The sequence below is a fragment of the Anser cygnoides genome, chromosome 1, assembly GCF_040182565.1.
Source record: "Anser cygnoides isolate HZ-2024a breed goose chromosome 1, Taihu_goose_T2T_genome, whole genome shotgun sequence".
Lineage (NCBI taxonomy): Eukaryota > Metazoa > Chordata > Aves > Anseriformes > Anatidae > Anser > Anser cygnoides.
Window position 1 is genome coordinate 75,351,251 of NC_089873.1, and position 27,700 is coordinate 75,378,950.

General features: G+C 38.4%; 2 protein-coding genes and 1 long non-coding RNA gene across 6 annotated transcripts in view; 1 reads left to right on the forward strand and 2 right to left on the reverse strand.

Moving 5' to 3' along the window:
- Positions 1-17,955, reverse strand: SAMM50 (SAMM50 sorting and assembly machinery component). 2 transcript variants are annotated; one of them, XM_067000319.1, is made up of 15 exons: positions 17,801-17,955; positions 16,046-16,156; positions 14,368-14,469; positions 13,209-13,296; positions 11,755-11,861; positions 9,544-9,674; positions 9,243-9,330; positions 8,622-8,750; positions 7,825-7,896; positions 6,662-6,748; positions 4,141-4,211; positions 3,281-3,348; positions 2,310-2,456; positions 1,034-1,175; positions 1-211 (listed from the first exon to the last, which is right to left on the reverse strand). In XM_067000319.1, the coding sequence occupies exons 1-15, from the start codon at positions 17,819-17,821 to the stop codon at positions 166-168; spliced, it is 1,410 nt and encodes a 469-aa protein (XP_066856420.1). In that variant the 5' UTR covers positions 17,822-17,955; the 3' UTR covers positions 1-165. The 2 variants fall into 2 exon arrangements, with proteins under 2 accessions (XP_066856420.1, XP_013040043.1); XM_013184589.3 differs by lacking the exon at positions 17,801-17,955 and having other exon boundaries at positions 16,046-16,210.
- LOC106038246 (uncharacterized) lies at positions 17,932-23,313 on the forward strand. 2 transcript variants are annotated; one of them, XR_010832739.1, is made up of 3 exons: positions 17,932-18,010; positions 18,162-18,361; positions 20,172-23,313. It is a non-coding gene; the product is annotated as an uncharacterized lncRNA (long non-coding RNA). The 2 variants fall into 2 exon arrangements; XR_001208488.3 differs by lacking the exon at positions 17,932-18,010 and having other exon boundaries at positions 18,026-18,361.
- LOC106038244 (1-acylglycerol-3-phosphate O-acyltransferase Pnpla3-like) overlaps positions 19,575-27,700 on the reverse strand; it is an 18,217-nt gene continuing 10,091 nt past the window's right edge. For both annotated transcript variants that reach the window (XM_048054574.2, XM_067000316.1), the window contains exons 6-9: positions 26,197-26,412; positions 25,086-25,218; positions 24,109-24,225; positions 19,575-21,914 (exon numbers count right to left, since the gene is read on the reverse strand). In XM_048054574.2, the coding sequence (XP_047910531.1) occupies positions 21,617-21,914; positions 24,109-24,225; positions 25,086-25,218; positions 26,197-26,412 (764 nt within the window). In that variant the 3' untranslated portion in view covers positions 19,575-21,616. The remainder of the gene's footprint in view (positions 21,915-24,108; positions 24,226-25,085; positions 25,219-26,196; positions 26,413-27,700) is intronic.

Sequence of the window (27,700 nt, forward strand, 5' to 3'; positions counted from 1 at the left end):
TTCAGAGCATAATTCTTTTAATATAGTTTCTTGTGGAGTATGAGGTAAATCACTCAAATGTGTATCAGTATTTAAAGAAAAAAATAGACCATATCGAGCTATATTATAGTCTTAATTTCAATTACAGAGCTCAACTTCATATTACTGATGTAAATCATTTCCATATTATAGGAATCTGATTCCTGCTCCAAACTGAACACCATCACATATCCTGAAAAGACACAAATAATAAACAACATAAGTGATTTATAGCGTACTGATGAAATTAAAATTAATTCTCCTTACCCACAGATTTCCAAGGCTTTCAGTCCCTGGAAAGTTACAGTTCAAACTTCAGCTGACAAAGGCTCTTTTAAATAAATGCTTTGCCAATCTGTCATCCATATGGAGCACTTACATTTGTAAAATAAAGCCCATAATTTTCAAATTGCTGTTATTTGTTCACATTTCACATGAATGACAAGTAGAAACATAATCTGATTCCTGTACAAAACAGAGTTTCTCCTACAGTATTCATGGTACTTCACAGGCAAGAGCAGCCCCAATTAAGCTTTTCTATTACATAGCTTAATATTTGCTTGGTGTAGGATAATTGGTTGCTAACAAATTAATTTGTTCTCCCTTTCTCTTTATCTATACAGTTACACTTGCGTTCATTTTTCAAGCAAAGACGTTGACCTTGCTATTTATCTAATCATTTGTTTTTGGAAGGCTTAGGAAAATCCCATGAGCTGTTTGAGTGATCATTTCCCCTAAAGAAATTAAACCTGCTACATAGCTATTCATACTTTTCAACACCTACTCTCAAGTTAAATGAACTCTAAAACCTGATATAAACAGGTTTAAGCTAAGAAGTATTGTCAAACCAACATAAATATAACCAGCTGAAAGAAAAGAGCATCAAGTACTGAAAACAATCTCTAAACTGTCACTGAATAAACAAAAGACAGCAGTTCTCTCTGCCAAAACCATACAGAAGTGCAGTCACTTTTAAAACTAGTTACCATTAAAGAAATTGGTGTAAAAAACAAACCTGTCACCAGACTGTACTCCCATGGGGAAACAGTAATTAAGTTCCAATCTAGCAATGTTTCCAAGTCGGAGCACTATTCCAGCACCATAAGACCATCGGATATACTCTGCCAGCTTCTGCAGATGAGCTCTGGGACCATCACCTGAAAGCAAAAGACCAGCAGAACAAGAATCAAAGTAGATTGCCAAAATGTTCAAAGACAAGCTGGAATGCCAGAGCTAGAAAACAGACTACATGGGAGCACCTCCTGCAGATTACAAATGTATTAGCCATGAATCTTGTAAATGCCAAGTAGTTTGGACTCAAACTACCCACTTCTAAGATTCTGTTTGAGCTTCCTTTCCCACCACAGGGCACTTACTTGCATGAATCCAGAAATGAGTACTAAAACTGAACTAAAAGTCTTTAGCATATCTCTGCTAGTTCTAAAGCTGATTCATTTTTTTCACTGCATAAAGTACAATCCTCCCACATGGATGCCATCTCTCTTCATCAAGCAAAGGAAACTATATCAAATATCACAATATCCCTGTACTGGGATAGAGTTAATTTTCTTCATAGCAGCCCATACAGGTATTATGGTGCTATGTTTTGGATTTGTAACCACTACAGCGTTGATAACACATTGATGTTTCAGCTATTACTGAACATTACTTACGCAGTACCAAGGCCTTCTCCATATCTCACTCTGTCATTCCCTCCCCAGCAAATAGGTGGGCAATGGATGAGAAGCAGAGGGAAAGCACCTGGGACAGCTGACCAAAACCGACTGAAGGGATATTCCGTACCATGTAACATCACTCTCAGTAATAAAACTAGGCTGAAGTTTGCCCGGTGTTACTGTTGTTTGGGGGCCTAGCTGGGCATCAAAGAAAAATCCCTTTAACTACCATACCTCGTTCTATCCTCTAATGCAACCACTTTTTATTTAGTCCACCCCCAAAAACATGAGAGTATCACTGTAACATCACTTTCCAGTCTCCTTTTAGAATGTTATAAAATAGCAGGCATGAATCAACTACCCCACACTAGTTTATGAACACCACCAATTCACAGATTCTGCTGTTGCCATCCTAGCTCTCTTTCATATTAAGTTGTGCTATGATTTATGCAAGGAGTAAAAAAAACAAAAACAAAAACACTGGCAATCTGTCAAACATACAAGTTAACAGCAACAGCTTTTTGACAGCCTCCAAAATATGGGTAGTAAACAAATTGCTTTTGAATAAATACTCATAACAGTTCTCTTCTACTTTACAAGTCTACTGAGTTTTACCATAGTTAAGATTGCAGAGGTTTCCAGCATTGAGGAAGAAATGTGTTCGGAAAAGGTCTCCAAAACCTCCCCGACCAGGCCGGAAAGGTAGAGGAGTGTACAGATGCAAGCCTCCAGCCCAGTAGGCATCTCCTCCCAAGTAATCACCTATTTATGGAAATGCAGAAATCAAAGCATTTACTGTGGAATATACGAAAAGACCCAGCTCTTAAAGGTACATCCCCGAGTTGTTCTTAAAGGAAGGTACATCCCCGAGTTGTTCTTAAAGGAAGGTACATCCCCGAGTTGTTCTTAAAGGAAGGTACATCCCCGAGTTGTTCTTAAAGGAAGGTACATCCCCGAGTTGTTCTTAAAGGAAGGTACATCCCCGAGTTGTTCTTAAAGGAAGGTACATCCCCGAGTTGTTCTTAAAGGAAGGTACATCCCCGAGTTGTTCTTAAAGGAAGGTACATCCCCGAGTTGTTCTTAAAGGAAGGTACATCCCCGAGTTGTTCTTAAAGGAAGGTACATCCCCGAGTTGTTCTTAAAGGAAGGTACATCCCCGAGTTGTTCTTAAAGGAAGGGGTTGTTCTTAAAGGAAGGGGGAGGAAGGGGGGGAAGAGCGAGCTCTGGCACCTACTTGACTTATTTTAGGAAAAAAATATGCTCTGGTGAAATTCCCTTTCAGAAACATTAGAAAATGGTGTGTATTTTTTATACACAAAAAGTCAGTACAAAGAGAACAAATGTAACAGTAACCTATGCAAGTACAAACACAGGCTTGGTTTATAGAAGTAACTATGTCTTAACCAAGAGCTACTGGGCTTTTTTCCATTGAAAACTAATATATAATGACAGATCAAAGACCTAACAAGTCCTGAAAGGGAGCAATTATTCTAAAGCTATGAAAAGCTAAAGGATAGAATTTATGTCTTTGTTACATGGTAATATTTTCAGTATTGTTAGAAGAGTGGGATATAAATGTTTCAGACCTTCATTCTGGGGTCCAATGCTGTACATACTGAAGCCTCGCACACTTGTTGGTCCACCAAGGTAAAACCTAGTGAATACAGTCAGATTTAGTTTAATGCTTTACTTGTAAGGGTGTATTTGAAACTATCTACTCATACTTTTAACATTGCTTTTCAGAGTTACAGGTGACCTTATAAAAAGCATTGTAAAGTGCATTTAAAGAAATAAAAGAAATTATATAAAAATCAAAATACTGATACATTTAGCAAAAATTTCAAACTAAATCAAGTATTAGACATCAAAACTAGTTTTCCATCATTCACAAAGACGAAAATGGAAGGTACCCCAGTACTGAAGAATCGGAACCCTGAATCTCAGTCTGTTGTAAGAATTTTGATAGAAATACTCTAGTTAAGATCCATTACATGCAAAGTTAACACAACTGACGTTTAGCACTTCTTGTAAATAAATTTAAGTCTAAATGCTTTCTGCTAGTGGAGATGTTGGAGGTGTTGGAGGGCAAAATTAGAAGTAAAGCTATAATGTAACTTGACTTTTTAGGTAAAGATACCTACAGTGTTAACTATGCCCAATATGAAATTTTGGAAATGGTAAATACTCGTTTGCAATTGCAAACATTGGCAGACAGAGCTACTACTTAGCAAATTATAAATTTATCCCTCCCCAATATGAATATGAAAAACAGAAGACTTGTTTTGATTATTAACATGCAACTAAAGCAAATTTTAAGTTTATTTTATTATCCTCAAAATCAGAGCTACTTCTGCTTCTCTCTTCTGCCTTACCCTTTTTCATACATTACCTGGGTTGATTGCAAGAAATTAAGAAACATTTAGAATGAACAAACAAACAAACTTGCCTATCAGCTATACTGGATGGCTTGTCTCCAATAGGTACTAGCACTCCACCCCAAAGTGATGCCGAAAAAACCTTTGGAAGAAAAAAAAAAGAATTATTTATTTTTTAACACATACATTTTAGTTTCCCTAAAAACGGTATTAGTAAATCTCCATTGCTTAGTGAAGGCAGAGCTCCCATTAGTCTTACAGAAAGTTACAAATGATCATAGTGCGTGCATGGATATCACACCTTCAATAACTGTATTTTCAGGAAACTCTTGATCGTTGCTGCCCTCTTTCTACGCTATACAGTGCTACATCTTGAAGTAGGACTTTTAAAACCAAGTGCTACTTTCACAATAGCTAAGGGAACGCTCATGCAGCTCCTACTTACTTACAAATTTTCATGCCTTGAAATAAGACAACACCTGTTGACATAAATTACTCCTGGCAATGTTAAACCTGTAGAAGCAAATAGCTACCAGTAAAGTACAATTATTACCTGCCTGTAAATTAGCCTTGTAAGTAAATGAAACTATCTTCCATAACTCACTATGTTGACATACATTCCATATACATAATTACTGCTTATTTATCTAGTTCTTGGGAGCCAGACACTCTGACAAACACATTTAATCGTTTGCCTCTTGTCTGTGTACAAAGTAGAAGTACTACTACCAAATGGTGAGATCTATTGGTAATACCAAGGCTACAGGTATTGGATAATTCCCCTGGTCTACACACCACTCCTGCTATGTTCTGCCCTGAGAGTCCCAGACACCTCCCCTGTCATAAGCACATGTGAACTCATCATGAGGTACAAACACATCTCGTTACACAGCACATGCAAAGGCCAGTTGTACCCAAGTCCACACTCATGGACAATGGATTACAGAAAATTATGTACACCTTATGACGAGATTTGCTTCACTTTCATTCACAGTGTAGCCATATTAGTAGCCATGGGAAAGAACAAAATCCTTTTTATGTAGCCAAGAAGTCACTGAATTACTTCATAGTAGGATATCCTGTCTTGATCAGCTGAAGGTCAGCAAATATATATAAAATGATTAGAAGTACACATCAGGCAATGCCCTTTCTTCCATCACATGAAAGGTGCGCATATAATGATGTGATAAGAAAAGGGTATAGCAAATTGCCCTAAAATGCCCTTTCATGTTGGTCTCACTGATAATTCATAAAACTGCATTGCACAGAGTCTACTCCGAATAAAAGCATGGAAGAGCAGACCAACAGTTCCTTACAGCACTGGTTGATAAATATGCACACTACAGAAGTAGCTTTGAGTTTTTCAGTTTTAGTGTTGGCATGACGTTAACATCTTACCAGGCTCCTAAAATTTCTTCATTATTCAAATATTTCTTAAAATGCTATTAAGAGGCAAAGATTGTCTCAACATTTTTTTTTTTTTTTTTATCATCCTGGGGTAGAAATTATTGTTAGTTCTGCTTTTAAATATTCACAAAGGAAATTGCTCTGTTAATTCCACACCCAGTTATCAGGAACATACTGCATAATCTCCATGTGATAAAGAACATCTTTTTATATACAGACGGAAATATATCTAGGACATAGTGAAATTCTTATTTCAGTAAATAGAAAAACACCCATTTCAGCCTAATATTATGTCTATACTGTTAAAGCTGCCCGGGACTTAAGACCTCTACGTTCTCACAAGAAACTAGAATACAAAAAGCGTGAACTTGATGTAGAATCCAGTGTAGTTTCCTCTCAAGAGAACCTGGTTGGTGTCCACAAGAACTGCTCTGCCAATCTAATCAAGACATCGCAAGGGGGGATGATACAGGAATTTGCTTCAGAACTGCACAATGACTCCAAACCGAAGAACTAATATAGATACCAGACCATAAAATGTGCTCTGCCTACAGGGTGGCAGACTGGAGTCTAACACAGACTTCTTACACTTCCATGTATTTTTCTTATTGAAACTTCAATCGTTCATTGTACATAAATACAAAGAAGTTCAAAACGTTGTGGTTCATGCTTAGTGTTGTAGTGAAATCAGTTTTCCCACTATTTCCCAATAATTTTACATAGAAGAAACAATTACCATATAATATACACTATGTTTCCAGAATTAGTAGGCATATATTCATAATTTATGATGACAAAAGGCAACTAAATCAAGATTAGCCAGACTACATATAAGCAGGTAAAAAAGACAGAACAAAGGCTGTAGTTCAGTTTTTCAAAAATCACTCTAACAAATGATTACAGAAAACAGACATGCCCAGCATTCCCTCTGAAAGGAATATAGTTTCTACTGTTAGCTGTCAGACAAGCCCTTTACAAACTGTCCACTTCTCACGACTGTACATGGTTATAACAGGTTAAAAATAAAAGTATTTCATTTCCAAAAATACAAATCAAAGTATCAACACCATCAATCTTTAACTTTCATCATATTTTTCTAATCCATGGTGAAAAATCATCATAAGACACTGATTCAATAACCTCATTTGTTAATTCAATTAATAAGATATCTTTTTAAAAAATTACCGAATCCCAGAGAAGTTGCTTATTCAACTGAAATTCAAAATCTTCTTTCAGAAATCTCACATCTCCACCTGTATAGCCAGCCAGCTCCTGCAAAGACAGAAATTTAAAGTTGTAAAGGGTATTATGTGTTTCTTCCAACACAAATGCATCATGCCTGCATCATCATAAGCAGTGTTTTCTGAATAAGAAACACAGACATTGGATATTGAGACACCTGAGTTTTGGAGCAATGAAAAAACATGCATAACCCTCAGAACTTTTTCTTTCCCCCAAATACTGTACAAGGCTATTGCTTTCTAAACCATTTCCATAAATGAGGACACAAGAGAATAGAGCTTGAAAATTCAGCACCTGAAATCAAACCTCATTTTATTTACCTAGGACCTGAGATTTCATATGCACTAAAACAGGACTGAAAAACCAAAGACAAATGACTGACCAACGCTAGCTGAATAGAATAAGTGACTGAAGCAGCGTTACAGGCAGCACGCAACAATATGCTAACTAAATCCTGAATTATAACCACCTTTCTTACTCAATCAGAATAGTTCACTGCTGCTTACAGAACAGCAGCACTTCTAGTTCCAATGGCATTTCAAAGCAGGCTGCTTCTGAAACACTCCAGAAGTTAATGCTTCTAGAAGCATTAACCCATACAGCAGAAAAGGCAGCTTTCCTAAAAGCTCTAAACATAACAAGAGTAAAAACCATTTTGTGTGTTAAAATGATACATGTGTATATGCCTTTGAGAGTTATTTTTACCCTATCTGTCAATTTTAATTCTAAGATTTGCAAACTTTGTAAGTAGCAATATGACCACAGTCTGGTAGTTTTGCAATGCAGTGACAGGAAACAGGAGACTAATATCTGCCATTGAGTGTAGAAACCGTCAGTGATAATGCATCTCAGCTAATAAATAATTTAGTGCTAATGGCAAGAAATGAGCTGCATTGTTTTACCAATGGTATACAAATGAAAATTTGCTTCCATTAAAAAAAAAAATATGAATTTTTAAAAAGTAACTACTAGCCTTCACTGTATCCTAGTCAATTTACAATTAATTTAACTTTAGGCATTTTTTAATACGAACGGTAGTTAGATAAAATAGGAGTTACTCAAACACACATAAAATATCCAATTATGTATAAATGATTTAATACTACCTGATTAATTTTCAGCAAAGCACCTCGTTTTGGCAAGATTGTAGAGTTCCGGGAATCGATTACCATGGCATGCTGAAAAGAATCAACTGATTATTTTTCATTTCTCTTATCTATTGAATACCACAGAGTGACGCTATTATTTTCAAACAAAACCTGTGCACATAGTGGAAGACAACCACAGCTCCAGCTAAGGCTTGTGTAGCTCCATGGATTTGGAAACAATATTCCTACAGAATAACTTCGTTTTGACTTTAGAGGCCACATCATATGTATTTATAACTTTTGGTCATGGTAAACATCAGAAATATGGCAACAACGCTTCAGTGTGTATCACAAACTATTTGCAGTTACCGTCACAAAATTCATCTCCTACAATGTGACCTACAGATCAAAGATGACAAGCAAACAAAAATTGCTTGTATTTAGAAACAGCAGAACAATATTCAGAAACAGCAGTACAACCATAGGATGAAGAACATTACTGATCCTGTCTTCTGCAAAGTAAGATAATACTGCAAAAATAGATGACAGATGACAAGGAGGTTCTCTTGTACAGCCTCGAAGAAAGAATGGGCCAGCCTATGTAACAGTTAAAATGCAACAGTCATTTTTTCAAAGTGTTTTCTCTTTGGACCTCCTGGATGACTCTGTGTGAATGACCAAGCATGGCAGAAGACATCTGAAATAAAACATACTACCTACTAGGAAATAAGACAAAAAGCTCCTTTGCAATCATTCAAAAATATGAGATTATTCACAATAACACATGCCACGTTTAAAATGGGTAAAAGCCTTACAGAGAGGGAAGATTTAAGAGAATGTCCACTTTCTTCTCGAACGGAGAAGGATGCTGTTCTACCAAGGCAGCCAAGCTCTCTCCACACACCCTCCCACTTCAGTGTGTGACTGGTCTTCCAGATTGGAAACTACAAAAAAAAAAAGGCAATTTTGCTATAAAATTAAAATAAACATCTCTCTCTCTCAAGTCTTATTTATACATGAGTCTATGCTTTTTCTTTCCAAACTTCTCGTATCAGAGAGAAATAATTTTTCACGTGGGAATAATTCTGCTCCAACCAAGAGAGTTTGAAAAAAAATATCTTGAACTGGATTGAGTGAGACAACCACTTGCCTTTCTAAAATGCTGCTTTAAACATTAAAAATGTGAAGAAAAACACATTGGGCATTTTTATATGGCGAAAAAAAAATTACATTCTAAGAAAGACTTACAATGTATTACCTCTGCCATTTTAAAATTATTGACATCTTTTAAATAATGACAAATTTGCCCTGTGCACAAGTGTTTCAGTCACTTTTCACAAAGTAAAGCAAATATTTGCAACATATTTGCAAATATTTGCGAGCTGAATTAAATGTAAATGAAGCATGTATTCCACAAATGCCTCTGCTACACTTACATTAAGTTCTGTTGATATTCCTCTATCAGTTTCACGAAGAGAGCTCCAAGGGAACTGTCCAGTTACTTTATACAGGTTAACTGAAAAACTGAAACAACATTACTGGTAGATTTGAAACTACTTAAGTAGATGGAGTTTCACATCATCACAAAAAAAATTAAGAAACCAGATCTACTACATTACTTAAAGACTAACAGACCCTCAGCAAAGGAATAATTTTAGTTATTACTCAATGAAATATCTTGATAATTGTTTTATATTTCTTCATTAAAAAAGAAATACTTAGAAATGCATTCCCTACTTTCTTTCAAAGTTTCCAGGCTGTGGTTTGAAGAATGACAGGCCATATGAAGTTTCCTTTGTTCCATATGAGAACTGGAAGGTTACCTTTTCTGCACGCCCAAAGAGATTGGGGAACTTGAGCCCAAGTACCTACATAAATTAAAAAAAAAAAAAAAAAAAAAAACATTACATAGTTAACAGTTCGCTAAGTTGTGTCTTAATCATATGCTGAAGGTATGCACATCTACCCTAAGAATGAGAAATAAAGGCATTAAAAAATACTTGTAACTGAATGTGTTCTCGTAAATTAGGTTTCTCTTTGCACTGGCAGCAGCCATCGCAGTAGCACAAGTTAATTTAGTATCATCATCCAATTTTTAGTGCTGTCCAATACCTGCTGACATAATCTGCATTCTCACTGTATCATCAGTACTGCTATTATTTCAAGCAAAATTTCCCAGCCAGTCTGGAAGCACGGGATAACAAATATTTGGCAACTGCAGAGTTTCCAGCTGATCATCAGGAAAACTACCTGTCAGGTAGGATTCACTGGTACCACATCAGTAAGCCGATGGAAAATCATCAATACAGAGCCACTCCCTGGTATTTTTGTTTTGAGAAACAAAATATTTTTGCAATCAGTCCTGACAGCAGCACAATGTACCATCACAATTTTCCACAAACTATAGTTAAATATTTTCTTGTTCAGACAAAAATTCCCTGTATCCTATTCACAGTACTTGGCCCTTTGGCAGAAATGATGGAACAAGTTTCCCCCAATCGCAGATACATCCGGGATTGTTCTGTTGTGTGTGCTATTTTAAAATAACTATAAAAAGACAAAGTCGATCAGGTTTTTAAAGCTAACAGCTATTGAAAGCATCTGAACTTTGTGATGGTGGCTACTATGCAATTATCCAACCAGAAACCACTAATCCAAAGGGCTATTAGTGCAAAATATTATATCAACAGACTTCAGATGAATTTAAGGGATTAGAATAGATGTCAAATCAATTTAACTCTTAAAGAAACTATCTCTGCTGCCACAACTAGTGTATACATGAACATGCTTTTATATTATTCAAGTGTTTTACTTCTCTGTAACAAATAAAAATTAAATTGATAGGGAAGCTAAGTAAAAAAAGAGAAACCAAGGTAGTTTTCAGACTGTTTTCAAATTGCACTAGAACCGAGCATTGGGTTTATGTGGCAAGGTTGTCATAGCAAGGGGGCTGCAGGGGTGGTCTCACCAAGAGAAGACCAGGAGCTGCCCCAAGTCAGGTAAGAGCCAGTTCCAGTAGAATTCTGTACCAATTTCGTTCAGACCATGGTATCCTGGGCATTGATCTCAGTGGCAGAACTGCATAACCGTTTCTCAGTTCACTTGGTTACTATTTGCCCTGCACTCACAAAACACCATTACCTGACTTGTGCAGTATCTTATCCAGGTTAAAAATACCCCTAAGAAGAAAAGGATGAGTCCCCTGATCTGGCTTATCTAGCAGGCCCAAGAAGAGCTGCACTGTGCACATGAGAAGGCACAACAGGTGCAGGAATGAGCACATGAAAGCAGGATCTACTTAAACTAGCGCCACTGTTAAAGCCATGTTAACAGAACAACAGAATGTCTGTTACCTTTTGTGTCAGTTGGTAAATATTTCTCACACCGTATTTTAATCTGATGCATTCTTAAGTGAATAAAATGGAAATAAGTTCCACGGTTTATAATGGTCATGGAAAAACCTAGCATTCTGCAACCCAGAATAACTGCTACTGAGCTAAAATAAGTGAAAAATTAGAACAATTTTTAAGTCAAACCTAAAGCACTCTGATTGAGAAGAAAAAACATTTAAATAATTCTCATAGAAGCTAGATGCCAAACTGCTTAATGGTTTCTTTAGTAGATAAAGCATCTTAAATACTATCAATAAATAACCGAAGTAATTTTAAGAATTAAAAAAAATAACATACTGAGGTGGAATAACTAATTTGTGTTTATACGAAGTTCTTTCCTCATGTGAAACAGGCTTTTGCTGAGTGAAAGCCTGACTAATACAAAGGCTCTTTACAGACAAAAGTCTGACAAAGCCTTAGTAAAGCTGGATCAAGAAAATAATTTGGCTTGGATCAAGTCCTCGCTTATTTAATCATCAAATTCCTTGCTAGGTTTGAAGCTTGAAAGTAAGAGGAATATCAAAAGGAATCAATAAATACTTGAAATGATCCATACCATACTGCCTTCGTTGTTGCCAACCATAGTGTTATAGCTTCCAGTTAGTCTTCTTAATTCTGTTACCTCAAAGGTTACATCTAAACCATTCGGAAGGGCATCATCTCCTAAATAAATAAAAAGCATCATCTCTAGAGGGCTACTTAAAAAAACCAACCAACTAAAAAACCAAACCCACAGACATAAGATTACTTGATTTTTTTTTTTTTTGAAAACTGGTTGAATTGAACAATAATAAAACCCCTACATTACAAAGATAAACAGCTCGAGGAAAAGATGGTGAAGGGTCTATAAGGCAAGATGTATGAGGAAGAGAAGCAGTCACAGTACCAAGCCTGCCAGAGTTCAAGAGGCGTTTGGACAACGCTCTCAGACATGGGGTCTGATTTGATTTTTGGGTGGTCCTGCGTGGAGCCAGGAGTTGGACTCAGTGATCCTTGTGGGTCCCTTCCAACTGAGGATATTCTATGATTCTGAGATGTTGTTTGGATGTGCATTCAGAATTTCATTCATTCAAAGCGTGTCTGGCTCTAATCATCCACATGCTAATTTAATAATGAATTAGCAAGATTTATTACCTAGCCACTAAAAACAAAGCCATACACAAATTCTTATGTTACAAGAAATAGAAATTAAAGTGGTCCAGACATGTCAAGAATAATGCTGTCAACTAGAGCAGAGCTCCCAGCACTTTGTGGCTAAGTGCTGGACAACAGAAGCTATCCAGTTCTCTCAGGACTCTGGCTGAGGCAGCTGTTCAAAAAACACAGCTGTCAGGGGTACCTAATTCTGCTTGAAGCAACTGGGACAGCAGCCCATCACTAACCGCCTGTGCAACTGCACTGCATTTCCTTCTCAATAATGCCACTTTGTTCTGCTGAAAAGAACACTGAGGTTGCAAAGCAATTACAAGACTGGACATGCCAAATGAGCCTTATTGAGCAACCTGCACACACTCAGCTGCCCCATATGTATAAGACCATTTTTAATTACAAGCATTGATACAATTACTAGTATGTCCATTAAGTACAACAAATGTGTTGATATAATATCACTTAAGTGAGATTAATACATGGAAGTACAGGAGGTACTTTCAAGCTTTTCCTCAAGCATTTATCCTTCCTCTGAAAATTTGCATTAAGGGACGTGTACTGTAATTATTTCAGTGCTTGAAATTCACTCATTTTTGCATATATACAAGTAATAATCATACGCATATATGCAGCCACAGGCAAATGCATCTTTTTCATGCAGATATCGGATGTAGGCACATACATCCTCATACATAGCACACCTACACGTATACCTAAAATATACAAAGCTCTCTCATATACCTTTGTAAGTTATATACACAAAAAATGCCTGACCTATAGCACAGGGAAATGTACATTATAAGTATGTGTGTGTCTATGTGTGTATGAAAAAAAGGTGAGAATTAATGAGGCAATACATACCTTGACAGGTATCAATCAGAACCTCTACCTGTCTAAAAATTCCTAGACGAAGCAACTTTTCACGAGCTTCATGTGATTTTCTCATTACCTACAGGATGAGATAAGTAGCTCAGTCTTTCAGCTTACTAAAATAACTAGTATAAAACAAGATGCTGCTAAGTCACGCAATATTCACAGATTTTGTATACACAGATATATACATATATGTATGTGCCTTCAAAATAATCACAACCCACTTTAACATTCAAATCTATCAAGCAATTAAACCCAGAGCATCTGGCTTAATTTCCTACCTAGCTTGCGATTGTTAGAATGCTTAAACCTATTATTCAAATTGGTTTCAGTACTTAAATCTTACACATCTATTTACTGGACCCATGCTTTTCACAAAAAAAAAAAACAAAACAAACACATATACTAATCTATTAAAATCTAGACCAGCTTACACGTAAAGACTTGATGACTCCTCTGCACTTCTTATAGTACTAAAAGGAAACATGTCTAAATTAAAAGTTGGCATGCACACTTCATCCATAATTTCACACACATACTCTTTTTCTGCCCCAACTGGAGATAAATCCCAGTGAATCTCATGATGAATTCAGCTGCATAATCAAGCACTACACGGGGACATATACTCAGAAAATACACACAAAACAAGAATTTTGTCTTCATGGTGTACTTGACCTGCACAGCCAGAGCAAGATAATTTACTGCCAGCTGCACTCCAGAAGGAATCACCACCTAGAAGTGCAAGGACACACAGCCTAACTTACGCTTTCATCCATTGTGGAGACTGCCACTGGTCGTTTTTACTGAGCTCCAGTAACTTTTCTTAAGCAAATTAATTGAAAATGTCCTGTACACAGTTAGCAATTCTCAAACAGGAATGGTAAAGCTGAAAATATGCGATCACTGTTTGCCATCTCTCAATGCCTTTGAGCTCAACACATCAGAAAATACAGTATCTGCCAGTATTGCACATACTGGACTGCACATTCCAGACGAACTGGAAGTTCGTCTTCCGTATGACAAGTTTAGAATCATCACAAAACTTGGCAAAGTTGCATCACATCTGAGGAGAGTAGCCCAATGCAGGAAGACAGAAAACCATAACCTGAATTTTTAAATACGAGGTGTTATTCACTATAGTACTTACATCAATGAGATTTTTAGCCTTAAAAACGTCAGAGATTTCATACATGATAATGTCATCTTTGGTCCTTCCAAGTCCATCGAAGTGTACATGCTGAACAACCACCTAAACGTAACAGATGTTGAAATACAAATACTGAGCTTGCATCTAACAATGAGCATCAAAAACAGCTATACATAAAAAACTGTTTTTTTTTGTTTTAAGTGAAAATAAATCCAGAAGATTCCTAGGTTAATTACTGCTAGCCTACATCATGAGAAATCAGTGCTATCTACGTTACTGGAAAACCGTTCCTTTGACAAGAAAAGTAAAGAGAAAAAACTCGAATACCAAATCTAATACTGTTTAGAGCAGAAGAGACAGTAGTGGAGTATTGCTGCTGGGGTTTCTTAACTGTTAGATGGTGAAATAAGTCACCACAGAAATCATATTAACATATTTAGACACTTAAGGCAAAGCATGTTGTTAGCTGTAGTTAGCCATTTCTTGTATCAGCTACACATAAGGAAAAAAAATGAAACAAAACCCACCTCAAATCATATATATTTAAACTATTAAAATTCTTACTACCACTGGAGCTTTGTAGTTTAAAGTGCATATTAATATCACAGCATTATCTCTTTTCTTAAAAATATTCATCTTTCTGTTTCATCATCTGAGACCACTTTATGTTAAAAATCACAACAGATTCCAGGTTAGCTGATGCAATAACTGTAGTGCATTTGTATTTCCCTTATTTTTCCAATCTTTTCAGTGTATTATAATTTTAGGGATAACTACCAAAAAACTCTGCAAATGCTTCATGTATTTGTAATGAATAAGATAGCAGAATAAGAACAACCTACCATTACTGCAAATGTATAATAATTAAATTAATAACAATATTAATTAAATAAATTATAAAATTATTAATTAGTGATTATAAATATTAATTAAATTATTATAATAATTAAATTAAAACTTAATATTAATTGAAAACCTATCAGAATAAATATGTAATAAACAAAACAAAATAATAATTAAAAAAAATTATTACCAAGCCTCTAGGGGGAATAACTCAGAACTGAATAAGGAAAAGAAAAATTATATAGAAACTACGATGATGCATGACATCTCTTCCCACTAGTATGGTTAAAACTATTATGGGCCAAAGCAGACATGCTCTTACATATGAAATAAAAAGCAAAACAGAACAGAAAAACATCTTTTGCTGAAGTTAGTATTTACCATCGTGACATAATTCACACAGTGGCAGTTTACCCAAACATGGCTAAACATAAAATGATTAAGGTTGGAAAAGACCTCCAAGATCATCTGGTCCCAACCACCCCCCTACCACCAATATCCCCCACTAAACTATGCCCCTAATACTGCACTCAAGCAGATTAAGGACTGTTACATAGTTTGCTGCTAAACAGTTTTGCAGGGCAGAAATCTCTTACGAAAGAAGGGAGAAATCAGCATCTGGAAACAGGTCTATTAGCTCAAAGCTTAATAATAATCCCTGTGGCAAGTTAAAAAAGGACAGAAACTAGAGAACAACAGATTAAATTTACAGTACTAAATTTAATTCTTTCACGTCTCACATCACAGTTTAGAAAATTCCCTCAGGAAAAACATGCAAGTGCACTAAGACATTTCTGTTAAGAAAAAAACATCAGGATGTTGACGTGGTACTTACATTTTTGTTTTCAAGAATTTCCTGCTTGGTTTCAGGTTCAACTTCAACCAGCTCAGCTTCCTCTCCCAAGGCACCAAAGTCTGGCCCACTCATTGGAAGGGGCTCCAAACTCTGAAAGCATACAAGACAGCTCCATTTAATATAGTCCATGATTTGCAAGTTGTCTTCTGAAAAGAAAAATGATGGTTCCTGACCCTGTGTTCATCAGGTCACCGGGGGGGGGGGGGGGGGGGGGGGGGCGCAAAAAAGCTAAACAGAACAACTAAAGTGAGGGGAATTACCAGCACGCTTGTTAACTACATGCTTGTTGACAATTTTAGTGAAAGCTAAATAGCTTCCATGATTTATCAAAATAATACTGCCCTCTTCCAAGAATAACCTTATCTTTAGAGCATGCATCCTGTGTTAAATATGAACTCTACCATTTTTTTGTTGTTGTTTTGTTATTATTTTAAAATAAGCAAGCCAACACTTAGCTTGGGTTTTTGGGAGCGAGAGGTGCGTTCAGTGCGCTACTTTGCTTCACGTACATTTCTACATACTTTTGTATTTTAATGTCTTTTAAAAGCATCCTTCTGAGTAGTGTTTGAGAACCTCTGGCCCCATCCATCAGAGCTCTTCAGGTGAGTGTTGTAATCAAAATGTTTTGCAATACAATATGGCTTTATTTACTATACTTGAAAGAGTCCTAAAGTAATAAGACTCTTAACAGAAGACAATGGAATCGAGCAAGAGTGAATATAGGTTTACCTGCAAAAGCAGAAGTCAGGATTGGGTAACTTTGTAAATACACTTTTAGTCTTAAGTCACTAATACAGTACTTACTGCGTTATTTAAGGATTGCTGGAATAGCAAATTCCTGTTACACACCAGAAACAAGTTAAATAAACAGAGTCCTTTCTTGCTCCCGATAGCTCTAAGGCAAACATGGAATGCTCTGCATCGACATGATACTGAATAACAATTGACAGGTGAATGTGAAACCAAAAATATGAGAAAAGTATCAAAATATAACTTAAGTCATGGTAATGAGGTTCAGCAGGGCCAAGTGCAAGGTGCTGCACCTAGGTCGGGGCAATCCCACACATGAGCACAGACTGGGAGAAAAACTCATTGACTCATTGAGAGCAGCCCTGTGGAGAGGACTTGGGGGTTCTGGTGGGCCAAAAGCTCGGCATGAGCCAGCAGTGCATGCCTGCAGCCCAGAAGGCCAACTGCATCCTGGTCTGTAGCAACAGAGGGGTGGCCAGATACAGGTCGAGGAAGGGGATTGTCGCCCTCTGCTCTGCCTTGTGAGGCCCCACTTGGAGTGCCGCAGCCAGCTCTGGGGCCCCCAGCAACAGAAGCATGTAGACCTCTTAGAGCGGGTCCAGAGGAGAGCCACAAAGACGCGCAAAGGGCTGAAGCACCTCTGATTTGGGACTACAACCGCAGTTACCCACGTCGCGGCTGCAGGCGCCTCCAGGTCGGCTCCCTGGGGCCGCGTTAGGGGAAAGACAGCTGGGCCGCTCCGCGGGGCCGCTGACTGCCCCAAGGTCAGCGCCGGCAGCCCCCGGCCGGGACAGGCCTCCCCCATGTCCCCATGCCCCCGGAGCGAACCCGACCGCCCCCGGCACTCAGCCCGCGGGTGCCGCCGCTCGGACCCGCCCGAAAGTCGCCGAAGGGAGAGGTTGGTGGCGGCGGCGAGGCCGCCCTCCCGCGGTCCTTGCCCTCCCGCGGTCCTTGCCCTCCCGGTGCCCGCGGCACGGCCCCTACCCGGGCGTATACGGTGCCCATGGCGGCGGCAGCGGCGGCAGGATTCGCGGCGGTGACCTTTGGTACTCAACGGCGCGGCGCGTGGGCGGCCATAACAGGCGGCACCGCCCCGGCCCTCATTGGGTGGTGGGGGGGAAGCGGCGGGGTGGAGCCGGCAGCGCACGGATGTCGGGAAATGGCGGCGCTCGGCGCTTACGGGAAACGAGCGGGGTCGGGGTCGTGGGGCCTGATGGGCGGGGGGGGGGGGAAGGGGCTACGGGAGGTGTCGGGGCTGTCTCTGTCGTGTTTGGAAAGTCGTGGCAGTCAGGTGGAGTCGCCGATGACTGGAAAAAGGGAAACATCGCTCCCGTTTTTAATAAAGGGTATAAAGGAGGACCCGGGGAACTGCAGACGGGGAGCCTCCCCTTTGTGCCTGAGAAGTTCATGGAACAGATCCTCCTAGAGGCAACGTTAAGGTACATGCAAGACAAAGCTTCACCAAGGGCAGATCCTGCGTGACCAATCTAGTGGCTTTCAGTGGTGGAGTGACAGTATCACTCCAAGCATCACTCCAAGGACAAGGTAAGACCGACTTGTGCCACCTACGTGGACTTCTGCAAGGCCTTAGACACAATCCCGTATGACAACCTGATCTCTCAAACTGGATGGGAAGGGAGGACCATTCAGTGGGCAAGGAATCAGCCATAAGGCCGCACCCAGAGAGTGGTAGACAATGGCTCTATGTCCAGGTGGAGGCTGATGATGAGTGGTGTCCTTCAGGGGTCTGTCCTGGGACAAGTACTGTTGAATATCTTTATCCACGACATAGGCAGTGGGATCAGGTGCACTGTCAGCAAGTTCACAGGTGACACCAAGCTGAGTGGTGCAGTCAATACAAGAGAAGGAAGGGATGCTATCAAAGGGACAGGCTTGAGAAGTGGGCCCACGTGAACCTAATGAGGTTCAACAAGGCCAAGTGCAAGGTGCTGCACCTGGGTCAGGGCAATCCCACACATGAGCACAGACTGGGAGAACAACTCATTAAGAACAGCCCTGTGGAGAGGACTTGGGGGTTCTGGTGGGCCAAAAGCTTGGCATGAGCCAGCAGTGCATGCTTGCAGCCCAGAATGCCAACTGCATTGTGGGCTGCAGCAACAGAGGGGTGGCCAGAAGCAGGTTGAGGGAGGGGATCATCCCCCTTACCCTTGTGAGGCCCCACTTGGAGTATTGTGTCCAGCTTTTGGGTCCCCAGCACCAGAAGGATGTGGGGGTGTTAGAGTGAGTCCAGAGGAGGCCCACAAAGATGCTCAAAGGACTGGAGACCTCTCCCGTGAAGAAAGGGTGAGAGGGATGGGGCTGTTCAGCGTGAAAGAGAAGGCTCCGAGCTAATCTCATTGAAGCTTTTCAATACTTAAAGGGGGCGTGTAGGTAGCATAGTTTTGCTCAGGCAAATAACGGACAGGACAACAGTGATTGGTTTTAAACTAAAATAGGGTGTATTAAGATTAGATTTTGGGAGAAAATTGTTCACTCAGAGGGTGGTGAGGCACTGGAGCAGGCTGCCCAGAGAAACTGTGGATGCCCTATCCCTGGAGATGTTCAAGACCAGGTCGGATGAAGCCCTGGGCAACCTGATTTAGTGGGTGGCATCCCTGCCCCTGGCAGGGGCATTGAAAGTGGATGGTCTTTAAGGTCCTTTGCAACCCAAGCCATTCCATGATTCTATGAAATTAATGCATTCTGAGTTAAGTTGTAGTCGGTCAGTTATACCCCAGAAAGCTTGGTAACAAGAAGATGTGGTCAGAAAAGAGATTTTTTATTTTAGAAAGATCAGAGAAAATTGGAGCTATGCAGAACGGAAGAAGGGGGTAATATTGATTTAAATGTATTTAGTAGAACTACCTCAGTACACAGAAAGCAGAACTTGGCAATCATGCTTAAATTCTAAAAGATACTGGTAAAACTAATTGTATAATGTTCTGTTAAATGTTACAAAAAGCTTGAGACAGTAAAACTCAGAACTTCTATCTTTTAGTTGTGGTTACAATAACACTTCAAAATTTTCTTGCAAATTTAAAAATACATACAATAAATGAATAAAGCAGTTGAAGTAAAATAGCACTAATCTTCTGTAACATAAAATTGATAGCTTGACAGTTTCTCCCCTGTCCCCCGCCATTCTAAAATCATTTTAATGTTGTAAAATTTAGCACTTTGAGCCTAGGGAAATCTGAGAAACTGAGAAACCATTTAAAGGCTGGTCCAATTCAGAAATGCTAGATTTTGCTATCTGAAAGATTTCTACGTAGCGTAGTTGACGCTACAGCAACAGACGTTCCCTTTTCTTCTCTCCTGAGCATCACATTCCTAAAGCCTGCTACTCCTTTTACAGGATGCTTTCAGTAAGCATGCATAGTCTCTTCCCTGGACTGCACCTGGGTTGCCCAGAACTCATATTCTTGAAAGAGAAGCCTTCAAGCATCACAGACCTGCCCCATCCCACATGCGCAACCTGACCTCTGAAGACACAGTTGTTTCCTTCTACTGTAAAAACAACTATGTAGAAGACATGATACCAAAACATCAAAAGGGTAGTTAAATCTCAGCAGTTACTTATTTTTCCTGAAGTATTCATACACTGATATGTTGTCTTTATTAAAATTATGTATAATGTTTGTAGTGGGGTATTTAAAATCCTCATCACTCAACACAGGTAAGAGTTGGCTGATTTTCAAATCATTATTTGAGGCCTTTGCACATGGCCCTGGGTATTGTTACTTCAATAAGTTTTTTTTTTTGCTTCTTCCAACAATTGTTCTTGGAAAGCTTCCTTTGGGCTATCATACCTCACTGAGATAGAAAAGACCTTTTTTTCTTCACCCCTCTAGCAAGAGGGAAGTGAAAGGAGAGAAAAAAATATCTCAAGCAAGGCGGGGGGGAATTATCAAGAATGATTGGGTAGCAATTAGAAGACCAAAACAACATCCACCACTTTCTATACATTGATGTACGTTAACATTTGCCATAAAGTTAAACACCTCAAATTACTTTGTGCTACTAATCACAGCCACTATTTTACCTACTTTTCAATACTTAGTCAAGTATTAAGCTCTTTTTAAGTACACAAAAGTCCTATGAAGTCACTGAAACTGTACCTGTTTACACTTCATGTGAAAGTGTCCCAGTTCTTACAACTTTTTCCATTGAAGTATTTAAAACAAGGAAGAGTCATAGAGGAACTTGAGCAGTAATATGAACTGTGCAGTACGTAAAATAACCTAGAATAATACTGTTCCTACAGTATCTCATGCAGACAACTTTTCCATAAATAGACCAGTATGTTCAAACATAAGGCAAACAGGCTTAGGAAGCCACTAAAAAGCTCAGATGTGTAATTCCCTTTATGTAGTACACGTCCAATTTCATTTAAGTGCTATAAAAGTAATCCTAAAACATATCATGAGGAATTGTATTTAAAAAAAAAAACTTTTGTTTTCAGTGTGTGTTTGTCTAACAAGCTGCTTACAGAATTGATTTTTTTATTCTGAAAGTAGATTTTTTAAAATCTAATTTCCAGAGAGACACTGTTTACTGCAAGCGTTACTATAGTTCACTGAGCTGGTGCTTTGACAGACATGCAGTCTGTTACTTAGTAATAGCAACCACATTTTTTTTTTTATAATCCATAAAATATAAGAATTCTAAAGGCAGATTTTTTAGGAAACTGTAAACAATATTCCAAGACTTATTGGCAATAAAGAAAGTGACCTTTAGTCTTTTAGGATTTAAATTTCTCTGCCAAATTGGAGTTTTGGAAACTTGGAATCTATTTCCACATTAATTTTCTGGAATTAATTCTGGACAAGTTTGGAAACTTGTCTCTGAGGAAGAGTCAAAATCTATTTCCAGTCCAGACTCATCAGAATTTGGGAGAAAATTAGGATAGGAGTCTGACTGCTCCTTTGGATTAGCAGAAACATGTTTCATAACTGAGTCCATGTATTGTGAAGACTCCCAGAGCCAGGTTTCAATGTCCACAGAAGAGTGAGGCATTTTAAGATGACAGTATGAGGAATGAAATTCCACAGTAGATGGGGCAGTTCGACATTTCCTTAATGATGCATAATTGTCTTTCCTGTTTAAGAAGAAAAAAAAAGATTACTAATGTTTCAATGACAATTCTATTACTGTTCAGATACTTTACAGGGAATCTCCATGAGGAAGAACACTACAGGAAAATGGTTAATACTAAATGCATTTAATGAGTCAGGACGTAGGACAACAGGAAAATAATCTTAAAGCAATCTTACCTAGAATAAGGGCAATCTACCATTATGTATTGTCCATAGAAGTAGGTATAAAATTGTTACGTTAAAAATCACCATACTGTTCTGATAAGCTTAGACAGAGAGACGCAGCTCGTACCTCGTACATTACCACTTGACGAGTTCTGATCTCCCCCAGCTATCCACCTGAGTATTTGGTCACTTACCAATCACAGTGGTTAGCAGACATTAATTAGCATGGTCTCAACATTCACAAGCAAAGATAGTTGTTCAACTTCATGAACACCATCTCTGCAATACACCTCACAACCAGCTAAGTATCACCAACTTAAATAGCTGGAACAGAACTTTAAGCTTTACAACAGCACCTGAACCACCAGGTTAGTCCTTTGTAATTTGAGAAGCAGGAAACTGAAGTTGTCACCAAGAATACACATCTTTTTTTCTAAAAAGTCTGTCTCCTCTTTTAGTGTCTTTGCAAATAGACAACAACAAAAAAAAAAACTATAAAAACATATCAAACCACCACTCCCCCCCTCCAAACAAACTCCCTCCCTATCACACATTTCAACTTCAGTTTCCATACTTGAATTTCACGTGCACTAGGAGACACCATCCAAAAGGTTAGGTTTCCTAAGAGGATGTCCGAACTGTAAACAGCTCAAATTTTCACAAGATTTAGGTCTGACTGCAAAAGAGAATCTAGATCTGATGACATGACAAGGAGAGAGGAAAAAAACAGTGGGGGTATTTCTGCAAAAGTAGCAATAAGTTCTTGATGGATGCTGAAACACAGTACATACCCACAGTGGTCTATAGAATACAGTGCAGGATTCTACTTACAGAGCCTTGGGACCTAGCTACCTGAAGATGAAATCCACTTAAAGAAAGGCGTCAGAAAACTTTGAGAGTTTTTGACAATATAAACAGTCCTGTGGGAGGTGATCACTATTGTGGTTTAATCCCAGTAGACAGCCAAGTACCATGGAACTGCTTGCTCACTCTCCCCACGTGGGTTGGGGTGAGAAGTCAGAGGCCACAAGAACTTGTGGATTGAGATTAAGACACTTTACTAGGTGAAGCAAAAGCTGCGCAAAAGCAAAACAAGGAAATTATTCACTGTTTCCGATCGGCAAGCAGAAGTTCAGCCATTTGTTAGAAAACAGGTCCATTACACAAGTTTCTTGGGAAGATAAATGGCATCACTCCAAATGTCCGCCCCCTCTCGCCCCCTTTCTTCCCCCCAGCTTTTATTGCTGAGCACATTACATGGTACAGAATGTCCCTTTGGTCATCCTGGGTCAGCTGTCCTGGCTGCATCCCCTCCCAACCTCTGGTGCAACCCCAGCCTCATCACTGGCACAGCAGTGAGAGAAACAGAAAAGCTCTTGGCTCACTGTGAGGACTGCTCTGCAACAACTGAAACACAGGTGTTATCAACATTCTCATCCTAAATCCAAAACACAACACTGTACCAGATACTAGGAAGAAAATTAATTAACTCTATCCCAGCCAAAACCAGGACAATCAATCAATCACCTTTAAGATACCATAAAAGAACGGAGGAAAAGCCATGTGACCACCATGCCCTGTTTTATGACCAAGAGCTTGCTCTTTCCACATAAAGTCTTTCTCCCAACATTTTCCAGTTCCAAACTCCCACATCTGATTTAGAATTTCTTGAGCAACCTTCTCTTCTTTTCTTACTGATTGTTCCAGCTGCTATGGAGCAGAGCAGAAACAAGGTCTTTGTTTTCAGTCCAATGCTTGCTCTGTAGCACCCCCAAAAGCATAAGCCTACCAACAGGCACCACCTCTACATCTCAGGTACGTAGCAGTCATTGATCAGTTATAAACAAGAAACTCCACACAATATTCTTAAAAAACAAAGATAAGGGTTAGAAGCAGTGAGAACCATTTTGTGCTACCCTGCAGAAAATTATTAAATCCTGTTTAAAGGGGGAAACTTAGTAGTTCTTGAAACTCTGATAAGAGAGAATTCCAAAAAATACATCATTTACATGCAGCAGCACACCAGTTTACCTGGATGTACAGAAAAGCCTCCTTTTGGCCTGGGAATAAACTGTACCAACAATCTGACAAAACTGTTCTTGCATCCATCGAACATCAGCCGGCATGTCAGGAAACCAGTTCACTAACCTACAATCAAAATCAAAATACACAAGGTACTTCGTAAGCAGTAAAGCTAATGTATATTATATTTCCACACACCGAGTCCCACATCCAACAAAATAACTCAGCGAGAATGAAAGCTGTGTTAACTCCCCTATCAATATCTCCAGGTCTTCTCAACCTCTCTAAATTTTCATCTATCTCACTCATCTCTTTTCTACAAGCTAAGAAAAGAAGTGCAGCACACAGCACTATGTCTCTGATCTATGCTTAGTGTCTGACCAGTATGTGTATTCTATACAATGTTACCAACTTTTAGGAAGACTGAAGGAAACTTCTGGTCTCTGAGACCTTTCTGCATAGTAGGAACTTGGTTGTCAGTTTAATGTTACATGGGAAAGGAAGAACAAGAGTAAGGCGGAAATAGAACAAAGTCACAAATACATTCTTTTTCCTTATAATGCTCTTAACCTCAGTCAGTTACACTGGGGGGAGAGGGGAACACCACGTAATTCTGTTGACTGCTTCTCATCTGTCAAACATGATGCAGAAGGGCCATGTTAAGTGGCAGAGAAAAATATTTTACTGCACAATATAGCAGTAGTAGTAAAGAATCTGCCCCTGGCAAACACAATTAAGGGGACTTCTTTTGAGCAATTAAAAGACAGCTTTTAGTAGTTTGTTGGTGTTTTTAGAAGTCTTCTTAATATGTTTATCTAGCCTTAGACTATACAGGTTTTAGGAGGATATATTACGTAGGTAGAAATTATGGACTTTAGACAGTTAACACTTGAATTATAGAGTACCAGAGTGCCTACAAAAAATGAATCAGCATTCATTTATACTCAAGTATAATAAATATGAAATTGTTCATGAAGAAGTTTTACCGTAAAGCAGCAGAATAAGCAGACTCCACAGGCAGTGTATATGGTAGCATCAGATAAGATATCACTCGTATTGGGAAGAGTTTAGAGAACTGAGCATAGAATCCATTTGGTTCTTTACAGGCTTCCTGCAGTGCTTAAGAATAATTGTTTTTGAAAAAAAAAAAAAAAGATTATTTGAAAACTGTTTAAATAATTTGCTCAAGGTTTGGTAATCTTCAGTCAATATTGTGAAGTCTTACTGAGCAATGCTCAGACAGAAACTAAAAAAGGTAATCTCAAGGCACTCTTATCATAAACCTTCTCTATGCTACTTTAAAATATGCGAAGCACTGACTAATACCACAGGGACAAAAAGGCATTACCCTGAAATTTTAAGCAATAAATATAAGCATTAATTTATGATGAGAGGATGTAAGGTTCCCCTCTCCAAAAAATACTTATATATTTTATACAGCATCCTTGTCTTATCTGAGACTGTGTAACTTTAAGGAGTTTAAGTTCTAGAGTTCCACACATTCTAGTTATTATATATATGGTTTCAGAATTTTCACACTTCAGATTTTGTTCTCCTAGGTCACTGGAACTAGGAATTTCTGATCTTGAAAATACTGTTCAGCATCTACAAAAAACCTTGGTAAAAATTATAGATTAAGAAATATTAGAAGTGTTCCTGGTCTATTAACATCTTATTAAAAAGTCAAGAAATACAGACAATTAGAAATCTACTGAAGTATGGTTTAAAAATAAGATGGTGGTAACTGGTATTTGGATTTGAGGTTCAACTTTGTTGTGAAATATACACTTATAAAGATACTGTGGATGAGCAAAATATATCCAAAACCAAATAAGAGTCCTGTTCATGACTCCACAGTGTTAAAAGTAGCTCCTTCTAAGCTCAATCTTATTTTTGTAGCTAAATCAAAATGTACACGTTCACATTTTGTGAGCATTTAAGCAACATTTTTGGCCTGAGCTAGTCTCTAATTTCATAGGGAATTATAAGATTAAATAAAAAACACCATGCAAATTATAAGATAAGAGTAAGGCAGGGGGGCAAGTTGGGAAATCGAAGTTTGTCATTTAAAGTTACAGAACAGTCTGGAGAACATACCTTTACGAAGCCTAGGAGGTAGACTCTCAAATATGCTCTTCTCCAAAGGCCATGAATTTTGCTTTATCTGGTTACTGAGTACTTCCACTTCTGAAGTTTCCACTCTGTTGTTTTCAGAAATATTTTTTTTCTTCATATAGTCAACGTGTTGCACAGCCTCATGAGGATTTCTTTTTGTGAAGGACAAGCTGACATAAATTGAGTCATTCAGAATACCTGAAAGAGTCAAGAGCTTACACTTAGGCTCACTCCACAGGTCTTCAGAGTACCTGTACTCTGTATCTTTACAGAAGTCCTTATCCTGAGGGAACATTACCCACCCAATGTCCAATACACTTGCTCTTATAAGTCTACAAACATTTAGTCATATTGATGAATACTCTTTTGCAGGTTTAGGTCTTACTTTAAAACGAGTTCTAAAGAAAATGAAAAAGTGAATAATTAACTGAAACTGCGTTGTAAACACACAGTCATTTGCCAAAGTTGTTTTCCAGCAACAAAGGAAATAGTTAAAAAAGAAGAAAACTGATTTTGTTTTTACTTGAAAAAAACATCCTCAATACATCAGATCAATTTGGGAAATTCGACATGGCAGTTTTCACAAAAGTACTCTGAGCTACTGTCACAATAAAGCAAAAAAGGAAAGCAAGTAGGGTGCAATATTGTTTAAAGATATATTCAAAATATAGATCTAAATCAGTATCAGTTGCCTTGCAAAAGCGGTGGATTCCGATTAACAAATAGCACTTCTAATTGCCTTAGAATTGAGGATTAGAAAATAAGCACAAAGCGAACTATAACAAAAAGAGTATTTACATTCAGTCTCCAGAAAAACAACATGAAGTTACTATATATAAAGACTACCAAATTTAACTAGGACCCACACCTACATGCAATAGAATCTATATCCTACTTACAAGTACTCCTAAAAGATAAATGTCAAAAGAATATACAATGAATATAGCAGAAAGTTATTTAAGTCAACGTGTTCTTGTTCTTTGGGGGGGGGGGGGGGGGGGGGGGCGGGGGGGAATAGCTCCTACAGTTGAAATAGCTCAATGAGAAAGGATATGAATAATGAATGAGTTTGGAGAGGCTACAATTATCACTGATTCACAAACCTGTGACAGAGTAAAAACAAAGATATCAGTAGTATGAGAAGGAGGACAATAGTGCAATACAGAGAAGATGTGTGGGAAAGACACCATGAAGACCTGCAAGCAATCTCAGACAGTGTCAGATGGAAATGTGCACACAGGAAACTTGTGAAACAGTACAGCAACACAGCCCATCTTAGCACAAGCAACCTCAAATTATAGGCCGGGTTCTTTTTGTAAAAGTTGTGCTTTTAATCACTTCATAAAGGATCTAAAGTGGGACTCTCTCAGTAAATATATAATATTACTAGAAATGAAACTCTTAACCTGAACTGTGATGTTCTTTAACAGTGATGAAATGGTTTCAAGGAAACTTGAATATTTAATACATAGTTATAGCAGAGAAT

Coding starts and splice junctions, on each gene's coding strand:
- SAMM50 (XM_013184589.3), bottom strand. CDS start 16,195: ATGGACTATATTAAATGGAGCTGTCTTGTATGCTTTCAGAGTTTGGAG. Junction 7,897..8,621: donor CTCTTAAATCTTCCCTCTCT/GTAAGGCTTTTA, acceptor GATTCTTTTCAG/CATGCCATGGTAATCGATTC. Junction 212..1,033: donor GGAGTACAGTCTGGTGACAG/GTTTGTTTTTTA, acceptor GTGTCTTTTCAG/GATATGTGATGGTGTTCAGT.